Raw genomic sequence first — 17,375 nt, 5'->3', positions numbered from 1 at the left:
GAAAAAGTGGATTTCCATACACGTATTATATGTAAATTTGATCAGTCCGGAGAATATTTTTCGAATCTGCATTTATTTGGATGTTTGTTTTGTATCCATGTTGTCCCTGGAAATATGGTCCAAACAAGTCATCAGAGCCAGGAAACACGTGGGCCAAATTTACCAAATGTAAACAAACTAGCAGACTAGAAGACCCCAAAAGTGCTTCTTTTTAAATTCTACAATTCTACTTGGACACCCGGGGGGGGGGGGGGTACTAGGGCAAAATGGGTTACGGGGATGCTCCGCTGGTCAGGGTACCTTTTTCAACCTCCAAGAGTCCCAGGTAGGGTCGCAAAAACACCAAAATAGAAAAATCAGTCCCTCGTAGGGTGCCTTTTTTTGGAAAATTTGGGGAAAAAGTAGAACATTTTGGAATTTCAGTCCCATTCAGGGTCACTTTTTTCGCAAATTTCGAGTCCCACGTAGGGTCCATTTTTCGAACCTCAGCGGAGCAACCCCGTCGGTCGACAAGGGTAGTACCCCCCCGGGTTGGACACATATTTTCACTTGTTATATAACAAGTTTTTCTGAGCACAATGATTATTTTGCCAATATTTTTTCCACATGTAAATGTATTTAATTTTTGCCCCCGCAGGAGCGCAGCGACGAGGAGGCACTCATAGCTTCACGCATAGATATTGGACTGGAATCTCGAATCTTTGCGTTTGTTTGTTTGTAATTTGATTTCCGGCCAATTAAGTGTTCCGCAAAAATAAGGCGGTAAATTATACAGCGGTAAATGTTATACACATTTTCATATTACGTTATAGGCTATTACCATTATTATATATTAGATTTCATTAGTTTTGATTTAGCATTGAAAAGCTGAAGCGAGTGTTATAAATGCAAATTATAGAAAAAGTATATAATTAGACCATAACACGAATTACAATATTACTTTTGCAAATCAAAACAAACAAAATGGCAGACTGGTTATGATGATGATGAGCTGATTCTTTCGTCTTTGACTGGAAAAAGTGTTTTGTGTATGGCTAATTTTGTTTCTTGTCTTTAAAACTGAATAAATACTGTAATTTAGTCAGAAGTTCATTTCAGCAACGATTTCAATTCTTTTTCTGGAATCTTTAAAGAAGTTTGCTCAAGTTTTCAAATGTACATTTGTATACATTTTTGTTCAAACTGTAATTTATCTTTGTCTGTTATTTTATTAATAACTACCTTTATTGTTTATAGATCTTCTTGAGCTTTAAAGACCATTATATGGTTGTAACTCAGGAATGTCTTTCTTCACTTGGTAAAATAAGATACCGGCAAAGTACAAAAAAGTAGAATGTATGCATATGAATCCAAAATTGAATGTGAATCAATGTAAACAAACTTTTTTTTTTGGTCTTCAAAATAGATTTACCTCACTTAGAGTGTTTTCACTGTTTGTTCAGTGTGGTAAATCTATTTGGAAAACCTGAAAAAAGTTTGTATAGGCGCACAATCAACTTTTGCAGTTGTGATAGCCTACGTACCGTGAGATTGGGTAACTTGCATCAGTGGAGGCTAACATGCATAGCCCTCAAATGAAAGACCTGGCTGGTCATTAAATACAAATCTCGCAGCTCTACTCTATACCATTTTTGTTTTGATTTAACTTTGTATTTTAATGACCAGTCAGGTCTTTCATTTGAGGGCTATGCATGTTAGCCTCCACTGATGCAAGTTACCCAATCTCACGGTAATAACTTGCGCTCCAGTAGTTTGGTGAAATAGCTCCAATTCTGGCTTTCCAAGTTAGGAGGGACCTTCCCGAAGGCATTTAACGGTGGTTAGACTAGGCACACAGACAGTCATACAGAAACACCATAAAGTGAAAGTATATAGCTATAAACTCAAAAAGTCTAGCTTTCTGAAGGCACGTCTCTTCATTGTCTGCGCTGCGATCATCTTAATGGATTCAATCCTTTCAGCTTGGAGAAAAGATTGCATCATGAAAAAGTACTATGCACTTTAAAAGAAATTAGGTGTATTTCAACTTTTCTCGACTGTACGTCTGAATGGACCACAATGGCATTCCTTTATTTTTCTTTTGACCAACAACATAAAAGATTTTGCTTGAGAAGTGCAATCACAGCGTAGGCGAGTGGAGTCCGGGCCTTAGCTAGGATTGGTGTCTATTTCGCCCTATTTAAGGGCTCTGACCACAGTCAGAAAATTGATTTTAGTATCTGAACATAAAAGTTATGTTTTAGATTCTTTAACACTTTTAACAAAGAATTGCCTTTAAAAATTGCTTTTTAATCAAATCCCTTAAGAGTAATTAAGAACTTAATTGCTAAAATGACGTTATGAACTTTAAAAAGACGTTAATAATATGTTGCATCACATTCTTTTATAAAAAGTGCTAAGTTTTAATGGGTAATTAACCTTTTTGTTTCGAACTTTTTTCAAACTGTCCGCAAAGAATTGAACTATTTTAAATTTTTCGGAAAATTTTTCTAAAAAGATGTGTCAAAAGTTATGACTGTTTTTTTAAGCAAAATCCAGATGAAAAATTGATGAAAAACCACTATTTTGAAGATTTCGAGACAAAGAAGCATTTACAAAAATTTTCCGCAAAAATTTTTATTGTCCGGTAAAAGATACACCATCTACTGCGAAAATTTTTTCAAAATGTTTTCTCTTCGCCGAAACTAAGCTCTTCAAAGATGAAATACTCTTCCTCGCAAATATCTTCATTTTCTTCTTCATCAAACTTTTTCAATGCAATTTTTGAATTTTCAGATTCAGGAATAGTTTGTCTAACAGAAAATGTATAACATGCCATAGTTTTGTTGATTACATCAGTCAGAAAACACATTTTAAACACGGCAATTATGAAAAATTCACTATGGTCAGAGCCCTTAAGATGGCGCAGAACTTTTTGAGAAATTTTATCCGCAGTATCCTCTTGACTATTTTTTATTAGGCAAAGTATAGCCTGGATATCCAGCCCGTAAACTTTTTTTTGATTTTGATAGTTCTTATGTTTACGGTCTGGTTTACCTAGATCGTCTGCATTCTCATCTGAGGATGATTATGCAGATATTCTGATTGGTTGGTCCAAGTGAATCAGAGATCTGAATGGTGGCGCGCGTATAAGAAATTATGCGAGCCGACTTGAAGTGTTCGCCTAAATATTTAGGTGGACCGCGCGGGCGATCAGCAAGGCGCATACGCTGCTTTGCAAATCTCCCTGACTTTTCTTCTTCAAAGCAAATAACAATAGAATATCTAATTATCTCCCTTGGGTGTTTGACCACGCATCCAAATAAAAATAACAATAATGGTAGGGAAGAAGTGTGAAGATCAAAACATGGGAATTTTTAGATGTTCTGTTTGTTAAATATTTCCCGTTTTCCAAAAGGGAAATATTTATTAAAACGGGCTTTCTCCATAATTTCCCGTGTCAAAACGCCTTCCGTACGCCCTGACTGACGCCCGTTTTTAATTTCACAGCGAAAAAATGCACCCAGTGAAGTATAAGTAATGTATCGTAATTCGAGTCGACTGATAAACTATATATATAATATATGTTACAAGTTCCTTACAGATTCTCAAGCCCGCTTATAATAAAACTATTACATGTTAGTAGCAGACCCGACTGGCAATTGTTATGTAGCAGGTTGAAACATGAGTTTTTGCTAGAAAGATGCAGTTTGTTTTCACCAAGTTAAATCTTTAAAATAAATCAAACTGTGTGGGTTTCTTTACTTCCAAACAACCTACCAATAGTTTTGGAACACTCCATAATAAAGGAAGATGGCTGTTCTTGTGGATTGACTTTCTGGTTACCCCATATAAACACGATGTGACATGAAAGTGAAGAGACATGATTTTTGGTTATTGTTTGATTTCTTGACTTGTATATCTCATGGCAAATGGGATAGCAAATGACTTTTCATGTATTGATTGGCTCTACATATGATACCTCTAACTTTGAACACCTCCAGAATGTTGAAAAAAGCATTTTATGAGATAAGTTTCGATTGTAATTTTCATGGAAATTTTTAAGCGACAGATTTGACTTGGCGTCAGTTTTGTTTGGTTGATAAATCTTTAGCTTCACCATGACCGTGGGATGATTTTCAATAAACTTTTGTTGTTATACACAGTCAGACAGTCACTCTTACACATGATGACTCCAGCCATGATTGGTATCAGACGGTCAGAATGTTGGAAAAAAAAATTTTACGAGAAATTGTGATAGAAATTATATTGACTTATTTTTACAATTTTGGTGGTGTGTGTTTTGTTGGTTGATAATGTTTACACCGTGGGATCCTGTTACAGTATATTGATTGGAGTTTGTTGGAATACACCGTTTAACAGTCTCGCCATCTCCACTGTAGAGGCGGTAGGTAAAAATGCTCACTTTAGTACTGTGGTTGGAAGGTTAGAGAAATGTAAACATTGCCATTTTTTTTCCTTCCTTTAAAGAGAATGTTTTAGATGTTTGAACATGATATTAATGACAATTTTATGTATCTCTCCTGAAAATTTCACAAAAATTCATCAAGAGGAAAAGAAGTTATGATTAAAAGGAGTTCTTTACCTACCATTTCTCTGCTGGGTTTTCTTATGAGAATTTTTTACGGGGGAGAGTGAAGTTTCTTGTGGTTGCCAAAATCAAAACAATAGAAAATTGTTCATACGCATGCGCAACCGACACCTGTTAAACGGTGTATTGATTACCAAAAAAAAGAGAACCTTTTTTTGATAAATACTTTATTTTTTTCATGAACCGTGTGGATGGTTGACATCTTTCTCTAGTCTAGTCTTGTAAACCAATGCAGTGTCTGTTTTCAAATCTTGAATTCTCTATACCTACTGAACTAAATAGAATTTTTTTTAAAGAGGCAGCCATGTTGAATAATTATGTACTCCAGCATATAAACAATGATACAGCCATGCATAATTTTTAAAATATGCATGATACAGTAATTATGCATGGCTGTATCATTGTTTTTATGCTAGGCTGCACGCATCCCCAGAATTTATTTTGTTATAGGGGATGCGTATCGTGTATGAAATTCTCGTCCGAGAGTTACCTCAAATTTGGGGTAACCGAAAGTTGCATAAATTTACATAATTTTGTTACATCCAATCACAGAAAGAGAAAAATGACGTCATTGTGTTATTGCTTTCATAATTATAAATTTTCATTCATTAAACAAAGAAAAAGAGAAGTCGTTGTACAGCTGTGACACATAATCAAAAAAGAGAAAAGAAAAGACGGGGGTAAGCTGGGACAGGAATATCTTAGACGATACTCATCCCCTATATCAAATCATATCAAAGGGGATGCGTGCAGCCTATTTTTATGCTGGAGTACATAATTATTCAATATGGCTGCCTCTTTAAAAAAAGGTCTACTGTTTACAAGCTATTTAAATGCTTTAAAACTTTGAGCCACATTTTTTTCTTTGTTGCTATTAAAGATAGATTTTTACTTTGTCGTAATGTAAATTTATTGTAAAGTTTTAGTTTTTGAGTTTAGTTCATCTGCAGTAGTATTTTTTCAGTAATCCTTAAATCTTGTGAATAAAGTAACATTTAACCAGACTTATTGCCCTCATTATATTCAAATTTGTATTTTTTTTAGCACTGATAAGTACATATTTTTAAACACCAAAACAAAGCAAACAACATATATATGTATACTTTATTATGTGTGCTTTTTTATATTAATACAATAATGACCGGTTAGTGAGGGCTGTACTGAGAAATATTGCCCGAGGTCAAGTAACGACCGAGCTTGCGAGGTTGTTGCGTTGACCGAGGGCAATATTTTCAGAACAGCCCGAAAAAAACCGGTCATTATTGTATTTGTTAACCGTTTCCTTCAACTTTGATTGATTTTTATAGCGCTTTATCCAGGAAAAATAGCGAAATAAAGCAGAAAAAACAAGCGAAAAGAGATAGAAAATTGCTATAATTTCTGACGTCAGAAATAAAAAATGAGAGAAATGATTTCAACGCATTGTTCATTTTCCTTTGAAAAAGTGACGTCACAATGAATTTTCCTAACGACGGGCAACTCTGGACAATGTAGGCCCGTCGTCATGCGAAAAGAACCAATTGCATTGCGCAAAAAAGCCATGTAGCCCGCTTCGAAAAAGTAACCGGTTAACAATAATACAATAATGACCTTCATTTTTAAGGAAATATTTAGTCGCAATTTTGCGATTCTTGTTTGTATTAAATTGGATTTCATCTCACAAAACAAAATGTTTTTTTCTCGGCCATGTGTTTCATGGATATCATATGGCCATGTTTTCTTTCCACAGGCTTATTTTTATTCATATGGGTCGTGTGTTTATTTCATTTTACTCTAAATATAATTATTTTCATCTCTTCTGTCTTCAGGTAGGGTGGTCAGAGGAAATTTCAAACTTACTTGCAGAGTACCAAACCAAGTTTAATGGAAAGCCATAACCATCAGAAGAAAAATGAGGGGTCATTTACCTTCCAATTCTTTAAAGTTCCAAAGATATTACATTCTGAAGTTCAATTTTTCAAGCATTTTCGTGCACGCATCGCCAGCCATTTTGTACCTTCATTACGGCACCAAAAGCGAAAGTGTTTTATGAAAAATTCCGCGCGAGAGGTTTGGTGCGAGTTTCATTTTCCGTAGATGTAGCTGAAACGGGGGTAATTACACCATAATCTTTCCCTTAGCGCTTGCCACCGGAAACAGCTTGATTCTTACTTTTTTCACATTTGGAAAGAAAAAACATTGTTCTTTCTAAAAAATTCACGTTCGATAAAAAATTTGATTTTTTCAATGAAAAAAACGCATTTTAAGTACATAATTTGACTTCCTGAAAAATATACGTTGCTCCAACCAACGAACGTGGTACGTCTCAAAAGCTAAACTATTGCGGGGAACGATGCAAAAAATTCCAGGTCGATAGCTGTTTCGGGTGGCTAGCGCTTTGGATTTTAGAACCCCCGGAAAAAAAATTTTGCCGTGCCGGCGAACAAGAAGTTTGAAAAAACTCACCCGCGAGTACTCATTTTCAAATTTTGAAGGAACATGAAGACATGATGTGCTGATTTTTTCTGCAAAAGAAAGCTGAATAAATTCTCTACTCTTTGGAAAAAATACTTATGTTAAAAGAGGTTTCCTTCCTTGACATATGTAAGCTTGAATATTTTTTTTCGAAAATCTATGTTTTGTTACTGCCGCACGCGTAAGGCCCGACCTCCCTACTTCAGGGTTCAGGTGAAGTCGAGCTTGATTGATGTGATGGCGATGGGTGACTTTTAACTACCAATCGGCCGACTGGCTGAATCAGCAGTGTTTCAGAGTTTTGGTGGGTGAACGTGCACAACAAAGAAGCAGCATAAAACCAAAATATACATAGTATTATGACTGTATGAACAGATTGTGATTGACGGAGAATAATAAAATGGTCCTATCCTGCTGAATATAAATTGTGCCAGTTCCATGTTATTCCGTGCAATGTTTACGAGACAAAAGAGAAGACTGTACTGGAAAGCAGAATCAAAGTGATAATTACTCATTACTAGTTGCTATTTTCGTCTTTGAAGATTTCTTCAATATTTATTCGATAAATGGAATCATTTTGATTTGGCTTGATTGATTGTTGATTCCTCCATTATCGCTTGCTGCTGACTCTCAAGAGATTTTTGTTTAACATTGGAGCTTGATCATCATCAATTAGAATGGTAATGCCGATTTATATTTCTACGATAAAGTGATAACAAAAGCATGATTGATGACTTTAGCCCAAAAGACAACTTAAAAATGATAAAAGTACCTGTATGTTACTTTTGATGCTAGCTCGAATATATTTTCAAACAAGATATCTTTCACAAAAAAGTGTTTTTTACTGGCAAATCAACTTATATTTTCATAAACTCTTTGACCTGAGATTGTAGATAACGCTTGTTATTATAACCGCCTAATAAATAGTAATGGCATTACTTTTAAAATATACTTATATGAATTATAGAAGTTTTTTAATTTTATTCTGCAAGGCAAGATTCTTGAAAAAATTAGTTTGGACTGGTTTGGATTGATTTTATAAATGAAACATTAGGAACATCTTTTTGCCGAACACAAAAATAGACTCACAAAAAGACAAAATTTCATCACGCAAAAAATCTCACTAGTCTTGATATGTTACTGGAAATTATTGCTAGGCTGCTGATTCCTTTTCGGAAAATTGATACTACATTTGAAGTGAATGATATCATAAAGAGGTAGCACATTTTGAGAGATTGTATACCTAGGTTCTAATGGCTGAAAAGCTCAAGATCATCTTTCAAACTACGCACTATTTTCTTTTAAATTTTGAAGGGAAATGTATAATATAATTTTTGAATTGTTGATAAATTTGTCTTTGTAAAAGTTTTATAGAGAGCTAAGTAATTGTTTCAAAAGCTCACAAAAAGATGGGATAAAAGTCTTTCAATTTATTCAGATAAACTACCAGCCTAAAGCCTAATGTAATATCTTTGTTGTTGGTCATTCAGCCATTGCACAAGAAACATGTGTGTTCTTTTTTGTCACTTGCACTATTTTTTATAAGAACCAGTAAATTTTTTTAAAGGTTTGGCTGCACTTTGAGCCTGAAATTGTTTTTGAATTGCTCAAAACCCGGCGTATTTAATTTTTGAGCCTCGTATTGTTCTTATAAAATTCTTATAAAAAAGAAAGAGTTGAGTTGGAAAACATTATCAATAAAAGTTTGACTTATAAAAATAATTTGTTAGTGTCGAAATTTCTTCGCTTTGCGAAAACGGAACGGTCGTTCCGCAACCCCTTTTATGTTGATATTTTCTATATTTCAAATTTAAATTATTATATTTCTAGTACTTCATGTTTAGCCATTTTTCAAGCAATCGAGATTTTTTTACCTTCAATAGCCGATCATGATCATGATTTTTTTTCACAAGCTTATTTTCAAGCATCAATCCCACATTCAACAACACTACTTTTGCTCTTCTTTTTTTCCGACAAATAATTAATGTTTAAAATAAATTTTATTTTATTTTTAATTTATTTCATATTTCTCAATCCAATTCTGATGAATACTGTCTGATACTATACTTAGTCTCCATCATTTGAATTTCTCCGAGCTCTAAGCCTTGCCTGCAGAGTTATATCTTTCAGAAGTGAATAGGCCTCACTGAAGAGATATATAGCTTTGTATTTCAAATTGCCCAGATTGTTGTACAATTTTATCCAAGCTTCAATTTATGATTTTGATCTCAATTGAGCGAATCAACTTTTGGTCGTACGTATATTTTTGCAAATTGAAAATTATATATAATTTTTTACATAATAATTTATTTATTTATTTATTTAGTTTACTTATTATAAATAGTACGATTAGCCATTGAGATATATGGAAGTGCCTGAAATACAATTAATAAAAAAAATAAATAAATAAAAAAAATAAACGCTGATAAGCGAACCTTGAGAATAAAAAAAAAGACACCTCTTTCTCACAGACCCACAGGGACCCCTTCCCACTGGAAAAATTGGCAAACTTTTGTCTCCATTGAAAATAATCAATTAAACAAATCCTCATTGCAAAATATTATTCTATTTTTCCATTCTCGCTGAATTATTTGACTTAAAAAAAAAGAATTAACATCTCCAACCTTAAAACATATGGGAATATCAATCCCCATCGAGTTTCAGTCCGTTGTTTTTATCCCAGCTGAAAAAAATCCTACCGGTTTTGTGAGAAGGGGGTATTAAAAGAGCGTCAACTGTTAATATGAAAAAGCAATGAAATAACAATAACAATATATGATTTCACAGTCCACCATATTTTGAATCCTCTGCTTCGCCAATATTAGTCCGTTCACTCGGTACAACCATGTAACTCTCATGCTTTCGATATCTCTTCATACAACAGCATACAAAACAAAAGATCAACACAATCCCTCCAAGCATTGCCAAGCCGATAGTAATATAAAAACTCATTCTCGAATTCTCATCTGTATGTACTGGAACGCAAGGATTTCCTTTGAATCCATCAACACATTGGCACTCGTAATTATATGCTCGAATCTCAATACACTCTGAATGTACAGGACATGTTATGTTTGTACAATTGCGCCAGTCGTGGTCAAATTCCTCACATCTTTGTCCATAGTAAGGCTTTTCACATATACATTTATAGAAGAAGTTACCAGGATAATCGATGCAGTGTCCTTTATTTTGGCATGGTTTATGTAGATCACAATAAGTGCAAATGTTAGATTTAACATCATTGATATTCCGTCCTCGTTCTTCTTCAGGATGCTGGCAGGTTCCGTTAAAAGTAATTTCGCCTTGCGCTTTTGTACGAGCAAAGAGATCACAATTACATATAAGCGGGTTCCCTTCCAGTTTAATAATACCTGAAGGTAGCTCGGGGAATAAAGGAACCATTTTCAAGATGTTATTTTCAAGGTTAATGCTTCCATCGACAGCTATTAGCTCTAAGAATGCGTCATTTTTGATATTCCAAATTTCATTACCGGACAAATCTATGTTTCGGACGCTTTCGAACGTGAATAAATTATATGGTATACTTTGTATGATATTTGAACTAAGATTAACTATAATCCCATCATTGGTTCTGAATGAGTCAAAAAGACCTGAATGCAGATCAGCTATCTTGTTTCCAGCCAGGCTGATATATTTCAAGCTCGTTAAGTTGTAGAACGCGTTTGCGGTGATAAATTGAATGTCGTTTCTTTCAAGACTCAAAATAGATAATCCATTTAAATGAGCGAAAGTATTGTTGGTTAGATACTCCAATCTGTTGCTGTCCAAGTATAACTCTCTTAACGTTGGTATCTTGATTAGATCTAGAGATTCAATATGGTTTCCTGATAACTCAAGAACTTCAAGATTTGGAAATATACTTTGAAGGTTTTCAGGAAACTTCGTTATTTTGTTCAATCTTAAGGAAATTTTGGTCAAATTAAAAAAATTTTTGGAGGTTTCACCCATCAAGTTGATGTTTGTAATGTTATTTTCGTCGAAGATAAGCGTCGTTAGATTTGGCGGTAAGTTACCAAAGATTGAAGGAAGGTCATCTGATGTTAGATTTGACCCAATGCAAGAAAATACGGTTCCATTATTGATACAGCCTTTGATCGAAGACGATATATTTGCGATTTGAATGATCAAAATAACAAGTATGAAAATTCGCTTCGCCATCGATAAAATTATGAAACACACCTTGCGATATACGTTACAGCATAACAAATCAGCTGTTTGACTCAATTAGTGTGCTAATGTTGAGAGAGAAATCTGTTACAAAAGTTTTGGTTAAGGGTTTGAAATAAGATGGGTTTTTTTTGTTTATGTCATAGTTTTATAATATTGTGTTTCTTTCTCATTTCAAAACAGGACATATTTTGTTTATGGATTTCTAGTTATTAAGGAAGAGAGATCTCTTTTTTGAGAGCAGAAATTTAGCTGTAAAAACAGATTCAGATTTGATCGGAAACGTTATTTTGAACTGAGTTATACAGAGATCGATCCGGCGACCCTGAAAGGCTTTCTCCTTTGTTTCTTTCGATGTTTTATTCATGTATTTTGAAATGTTTCATATAAGTCTACATTTCAAAATCATTTTTGAGTCTATCATATTCCACTCCTGAATATCTTTTCAACAAGTAAAAAGCCACTATCTAACTAATTAATATTTTAGTGGTGTTCCTTGAACATTCAAAGGAATTTGAAATTATTGTAAATAGACCCAAAGTCAAATTTACTATTTCAATAATTATTAGGAAATATTTTATTTCCTTCCATTTTTGTAAATCTGCAATTTAGGTCGTTTAGGCATGCTCACCGTGAAATGGCCCTGAAATATCAGAACTTGACAAGTTTAACTTTGTTCCCTCTCATTGAATTGTAATACCAATTGAAACTTATCCCACTTTGTTATTTGTTTTCCAATAAATCAACGAGACGGGGGCATTTCCATTTAATTATAGCAAATAGGTATTATAGCAAAATCCAATTAGTTTCTTATTTTAAAAGGAAGGCCCTTCTAGCTTTTATCTCCTAAGACTTAAAGTTCACGCCTTAAGAAGGCTGGCTTAATAAACCATTAAAACTGGGAAATTCGAAAAATTTGTTTGATAGATGCTGCTATTGATTTGTTTCGGGATAATTTTTACTTTCAATGGGGTTTTAAATGATAACTCAAACTGGATGAAAGGGTTTGGATGGGTGTTTTTGTTATTAAGAATTAGTAATACCTTTTCTGTTACCATTTATGCATATTTTAATTCATTCAATTAAATGTTTTTATCAAGTGACCGTTTCCACTTGAATAGATACTTTTGTAAGGGGGGCTGATTCACCAAAAGTTTTCAAAATAACGATCTTATCAATACCCTCATCCTATTGATTTTCAGTCTCCACACAAATTATCAAATCTACTTTGAAAGCTATTATAAAATCTCTTACATAGGGAACAAAATAAAAAGAAAAGCTATTGAACTTATATTTTATATACTGCTAAAAACACAACAAAATTTTTTTTCTTGATCAAAGAATTTTCTTTAGTATTATACTAAAGCACAGATAACAAGGTGTGGTTATAGAAAAGTTTTGCAGCAGTTGTAGACGAAGGCTTTCTTTCATACATTCTCTTGAAACTCGAACCAAAGATGTTGGTTTTGACCATCCTGGCTATACTTTTGGTTGAAGCCAATGCTGAATTCACTTGTCCGTCTTTTTGTAGCTGTCGGGCTACTAACGCCATTATCGACTGCAAGGCTAACGAAGTCCCCAAAGCAGAATTAGAAAAATTGTTCAAAAGTCTTCCAAGAGAATTGAAATATTTCAAGTTAAGGGAGAGTAACCTTACAACAATCGATACAAGTCTATTCGCAAGAGTTTTACCGAATTTACAACAACTCCACGTTCAAGCTAATCAGTTGAAAGAAGTACCACAAAATCTTTCTGGTGTTTTCCCAGCTCTGGTTAATCTCAATCTCATTGATAACCAAATTACTGAGATCAAAGCATCAGATTTTGCTGGTTTGAAAGATTTAACCAAACTGAATTTGGATGGGAATAAATTGACGAGTATTGGTCCTAGCACTTTCGTCTCTAATGGAAAACTTAAAGTGATCTTTGTAACCAGAAATTCAATTGAAGATATTTCACCAGATGCTTTTAATGGACTCGATAGTCTATCGCTTTTAGCATTAGGCTCCAATAAAATCAATGTACTAAAGCCTGGAGTTTTCAATTCATTGAACAATGGACAAATTTTACTTCAAGAGAACATGATTGAAGATATTGGAGCTGGTTTATTCAAAGCAGGACAAAACGTGCGTAAGATCACATTCAACAAGAATAAAATCACCAATATTGATCCATCAGCCTTTGATCAAGTTGAAATTGGATTTTTGCAAATTTCTGAAAATCAGTTGAAAAGCATACCGGTAAAAATCGTTAATTCAGTTAGTTTGATGGATTTCACAGGAAATCCCTTGGATTGTACATGTCTAATGGCCAAGTTTATTCAAGCAGCTGCTAATCAAGATAAATTGAAAAAGATCAATGGCGCGTGCGATACACCGGATAATTTAAAAGGAACACAACTACAGAGTATGAATGTTGCCACCGTTAATAAAGATCTTGGTTGCACTGTTTGTGATCTTAACAACACATGTTTGAATGATGCGAAATGTGTTGCTATTAGTGACACAGAACACGGTTGTGAATGTACTGCAGAATATACAGGCGACCGTTGCCAACACCAAGTAACAACAACAACGACCACGACCACTACTGCTGTTCCTACTACCGAGCCACCAACTCCAGCCCCAGCTCCTAAGAAAGATGATTCAGGCAAAGATGATGGCATGACCATGTATATAATCATTGCAGTCGTCGTTCTGGTCATTCTCATTGCGGTGGCAATTTTCATTTGTATCAGAAGGCGACGCTCATCACCGCCGGCCGACGCTAACGACACCCTACTGAAACCTCAAAGCACACCAGCCGACGTTGCAGAAAAAGCATAATGGTAGCTCAGAGAAATACCAACGTCATAAAATAGGAACACAATTTGGAAATTTTTGAATTCTGATAATAACTGAATAAATTTGTAAAGTGTATCTAGCAAGTAGCATTATTTATAAGATAGGTTTCAATGTATTTTTTTATTTGGATTTTTGTTGACATGATATACATTATTTTGTGAGACTGTCACGGGTCACAACAAAATTCAAGGCCAATGGAAACACGATGGTCTGGGAATCATATAATAACATAATTAAGGCATTAGAACAGTTACTGTGATCCTACTATTGACTGATAATATTTCTATCTTATCATTAAAATTAGATAGCAATTTTAACATTTCATATTTGGGTACATGGTTAAATGTTGAAATATGATTTCAATTTAAATTACTATTTTGTCGCTAAATTTCTACTTTCTCCATAAAACTTGTGGCTTCAATTTTGAAATGCAACAATTTTGTTTAATCTTTGGTATTTGGAATATATTTTTCTACCCAGGAATGTAATTTCAATAAAAAGTGAATAGAGTAACTAGTAAAACATTTATTATTCAAGTGCTTCCTTCTTATTTGCATTAGACTGAAAGAATCTTTCGCCGGACTACCGAGAGTTTTACAATATTTGTTGACCACTAAATCATAAGTCAAATCAAAACATAAAACACAGTTTTCATGTTAATAATAATAATAATGTTTTACAGATTTCCAGGCCACCGTGCATGCACATGGGCCTCTATAAATCGCTCATACATTGGTTTGGTTTATTACAAAGGTTACTAAACCGATCTTGTTTTACAAGATATCTTTTTTAAATATAATCCTCCTTGAGGACTTCCTCGCACTCTCCATTTGTAATCGCTCTGCGGCATTGCTCGATTTTTCTCGTTTGCTTTACTTCTCCATTCTTTTACTTGGTCTCTTTCCATTATTGTTAAATCGTCTGTGATGCTCATGTTGGCGTACTTGTCGTACTGCTTCAATTCCCTTAAGTTTTCTCATAAATTTGTATTTTACATGCCCGCCATTAAATACAACTTTGATTGGTCGTGTGTACGATTTGATTCTTTACCAATACGGGAGACGTAAGTTGGCTCTGTGTTTATTTTAACGTCGTTTAGGAGTTCGTTTACGAAATCATTTTCATCTCTATTGCCATTCTCTTCCACTCCATGGATGATTGATGTTAGCTTCCCTTGATTGCTTTCTCTGTTCTTCCATTTGTTCTTCGACCTTTTCGCTGCGAAGTATTTGTTTCATGCTGGATATATTTAACTCGTCATTGGTTTTCGTGATTTCGGCAAAAAACTTTTCTTTGAATTTGTTTTCGTTTTGTTATCTGTAGGTTTCGCATTCATTGTATCTTCGATTTTAGTGGTAAGTTTAGTTTCCAGCGCTAAAAATTGAGCTTGAATTGTATCGGCAACATGGTTCCTTTCTTTAACGTATCCCTGACATCTAGCTTGTAATTCTTTAACCGCAACATTCAACTTCCTTTCATTCTCGTTTTTCACCTTGATAATATTTTCGCACGCTTCAATTTCTTTACGGCTATGTGTGCAGCTTTTGATTTTCTCTGATTGGTCCAAGATTTTTCGGTGTAGCTCTTGATCGATGGAACAGCAATTTATGCATTGGTATTTTCGATAGCCTTTATTTAGGAACATTTGTATTTGGTAAGATGGTAGTCCTGTGCATGCATAATGCAGTGTTCGTTGACATTTATGACATTCTAATCTCATTTTGTCGTCATCTTTTATGCAATTTTGTTCTGTACATCGATTTGCAACATTTTCGATTTCATCTCTTGTTGAAATTCTGCTAGGCGATACCGTTTTTTGTTGAAATTTGGTCGTTTTTTTCATGTTTTAGATGTTACGTCATCATTTTGTCAAAACTGACATACACGTCTTTCTTTTTAAAGGAACCTTAACTTGGTTCGAAGCCTGGAGTTCCTTATTTTTCCAGAAAGTTTCAGCTTGAAAGTTTCTTATCGAGCGAGTTCCTTATTTACTAAGCTGCTAAGTTAGAATTTGCTGAGTACAAACTTCTTTATAAGTATAAGTTCTCTTTGACATTTTGAATTTCGAGCGTCGTCTCAGTAATATTTTTATCATGTTTTTGTAGTTATTGTATAGTATTTGTGTGCAAGTTCAAGCTCAACCCTTACTGTTCCTTAACAATTCCTTATTATTTGGGCCATTTTTAGCCTCAAATTCCTTATAAACGTGTATATTGATTCTGATTTTATATTTTAGTGTATTCGTATTATAACACCCCTCTGTGTCACAGACTCGGTAGGCGGACGACCGACAGGAAAAATTGGCTAAAATTTCGTCCCCGGTGGGGCAAATGCAAATACCCTACAATTTCAGCCCCACATGAGAATTGATTTTCATTTCATCCTAATTTGAAATTCAATGACCAATGTAAAAATTGCACTCCAAAACCATCCTCAATGGATTTTGGAACAATGTAGCCCGGAAATCTGACAACGAAAACCCGTTTGCTGAATATCTAGGAGTATATTTTTCCAAATTGAGATTCACAGATCAAATATTCTAGTGGAGAGACTTAACTAATCGAAAATATGGTGCTTTAAAATCATCACAAATTCTGAAACCAATAGCTATTTCTTGTTTTGACATTTTGAATTAACTGTTAGATAAAGTTTTTCAAACCGCGACGTCACCTTAGATTGCTTATTTTGAGAGATCATAACAGGATCAAAAATTTACTTTCGTTATTTAGTTTGATAATGCTCATTCAAAGACCTCGTAAATATCAAAATCGCAACTCTTTTTTTTCTTCATTTTTATGACATCAGTGGATGAGATCCCTCGCAACTCACTTTACTTTAAATTAAACCGGTGTCATAAGTTTTTATAACCACACCCTCGTCTGGTGTCTCAGCACAGCCCGGTAAAACATTTTTCCTCAGTGGGGATAAAAATTTCTATCAAAATCCCAATGGGGATTCTTCCTGTATTGTTCCCCAGCTTAAAATATCCAGTGGGGATGGTTTTGAGGTGCAATCTTGTCTATTGAATTTTAAATGGGGATAAAACCGAAGTCAATTTTCCAGTGGAGCTGAAATTATACTCGGGTAACTCATGGGTAACTTAATGCATGTCCCAATTTCTTCGAAAACTACTTTTCGTTTTCGCCCCCAACTCCAGCTATTAAACCATAACAAATTATACATATTATAAATATTTGGAAGCATATTTGGATGTAGAATATCGTAAGTTAGTGTAACTTAATTTTTTTCTCAGCAGAACTTGAGCTTTTGAACTCAAGAACTAATACTCAAGACTTTAT

The 17,375-nt window shown here is 34.2% G+C and overlaps 1 protein-coding gene across 1 annotated transcript; it reads left to right on the top strand.

The window, feature by feature from the left end:
* Positions 1 to 12,495: 12,495 nt before the first annotated feature.
* Positions 12,496 to 14,669, top strand: LOC136800628 (phospholipase A2 inhibitor beta-like). The gene has a single exon (XM_067057275.1). It carries the CDS (start codon positions 12,691 to 12,693, stop codon positions 14,056 to 14,058), a length of 1,368 nt encoding a protein of 455 aa, XP_066913376.1. The 5' UTR covers positions 12,496 to 12,690; the 3' UTR covers positions 14,059 to 14,669.
* Positions 14,670 to 17,375: the final 2,706 nt, after the last annotated feature.

The sequence above is a fragment of the Clytia hemisphaerica genome, unplaced genomic scaffold, assembly GCF_902728285.1.
Source record: "Clytia hemisphaerica strain Z4C2 unplaced genomic scaffold, Clytia hemisphaerica genome assembly, whole genome shotgun sequence".
Taxonomy (NCBI): domain Eukaryota; kingdom Metazoa; phylum Cnidaria; class Hydrozoa; order Leptothecata; family Clytiidae; genus Clytia; species Clytia hemisphaerica.
Note: the sequence above shows the minus strand (reverse complement) of the source record. Positions and strands in the feature narration are given on the sequence as shown.

What these genes read in the sequence shown, in the direction of transcription:
- LOC136800628 (XM_067057275.1), top strand. Translation starts at nt 12,691, where the DNA reads ATGTTGGTTTTGACCATCCTGGCTATACTTTTGGTTGAAGCCAATGCT.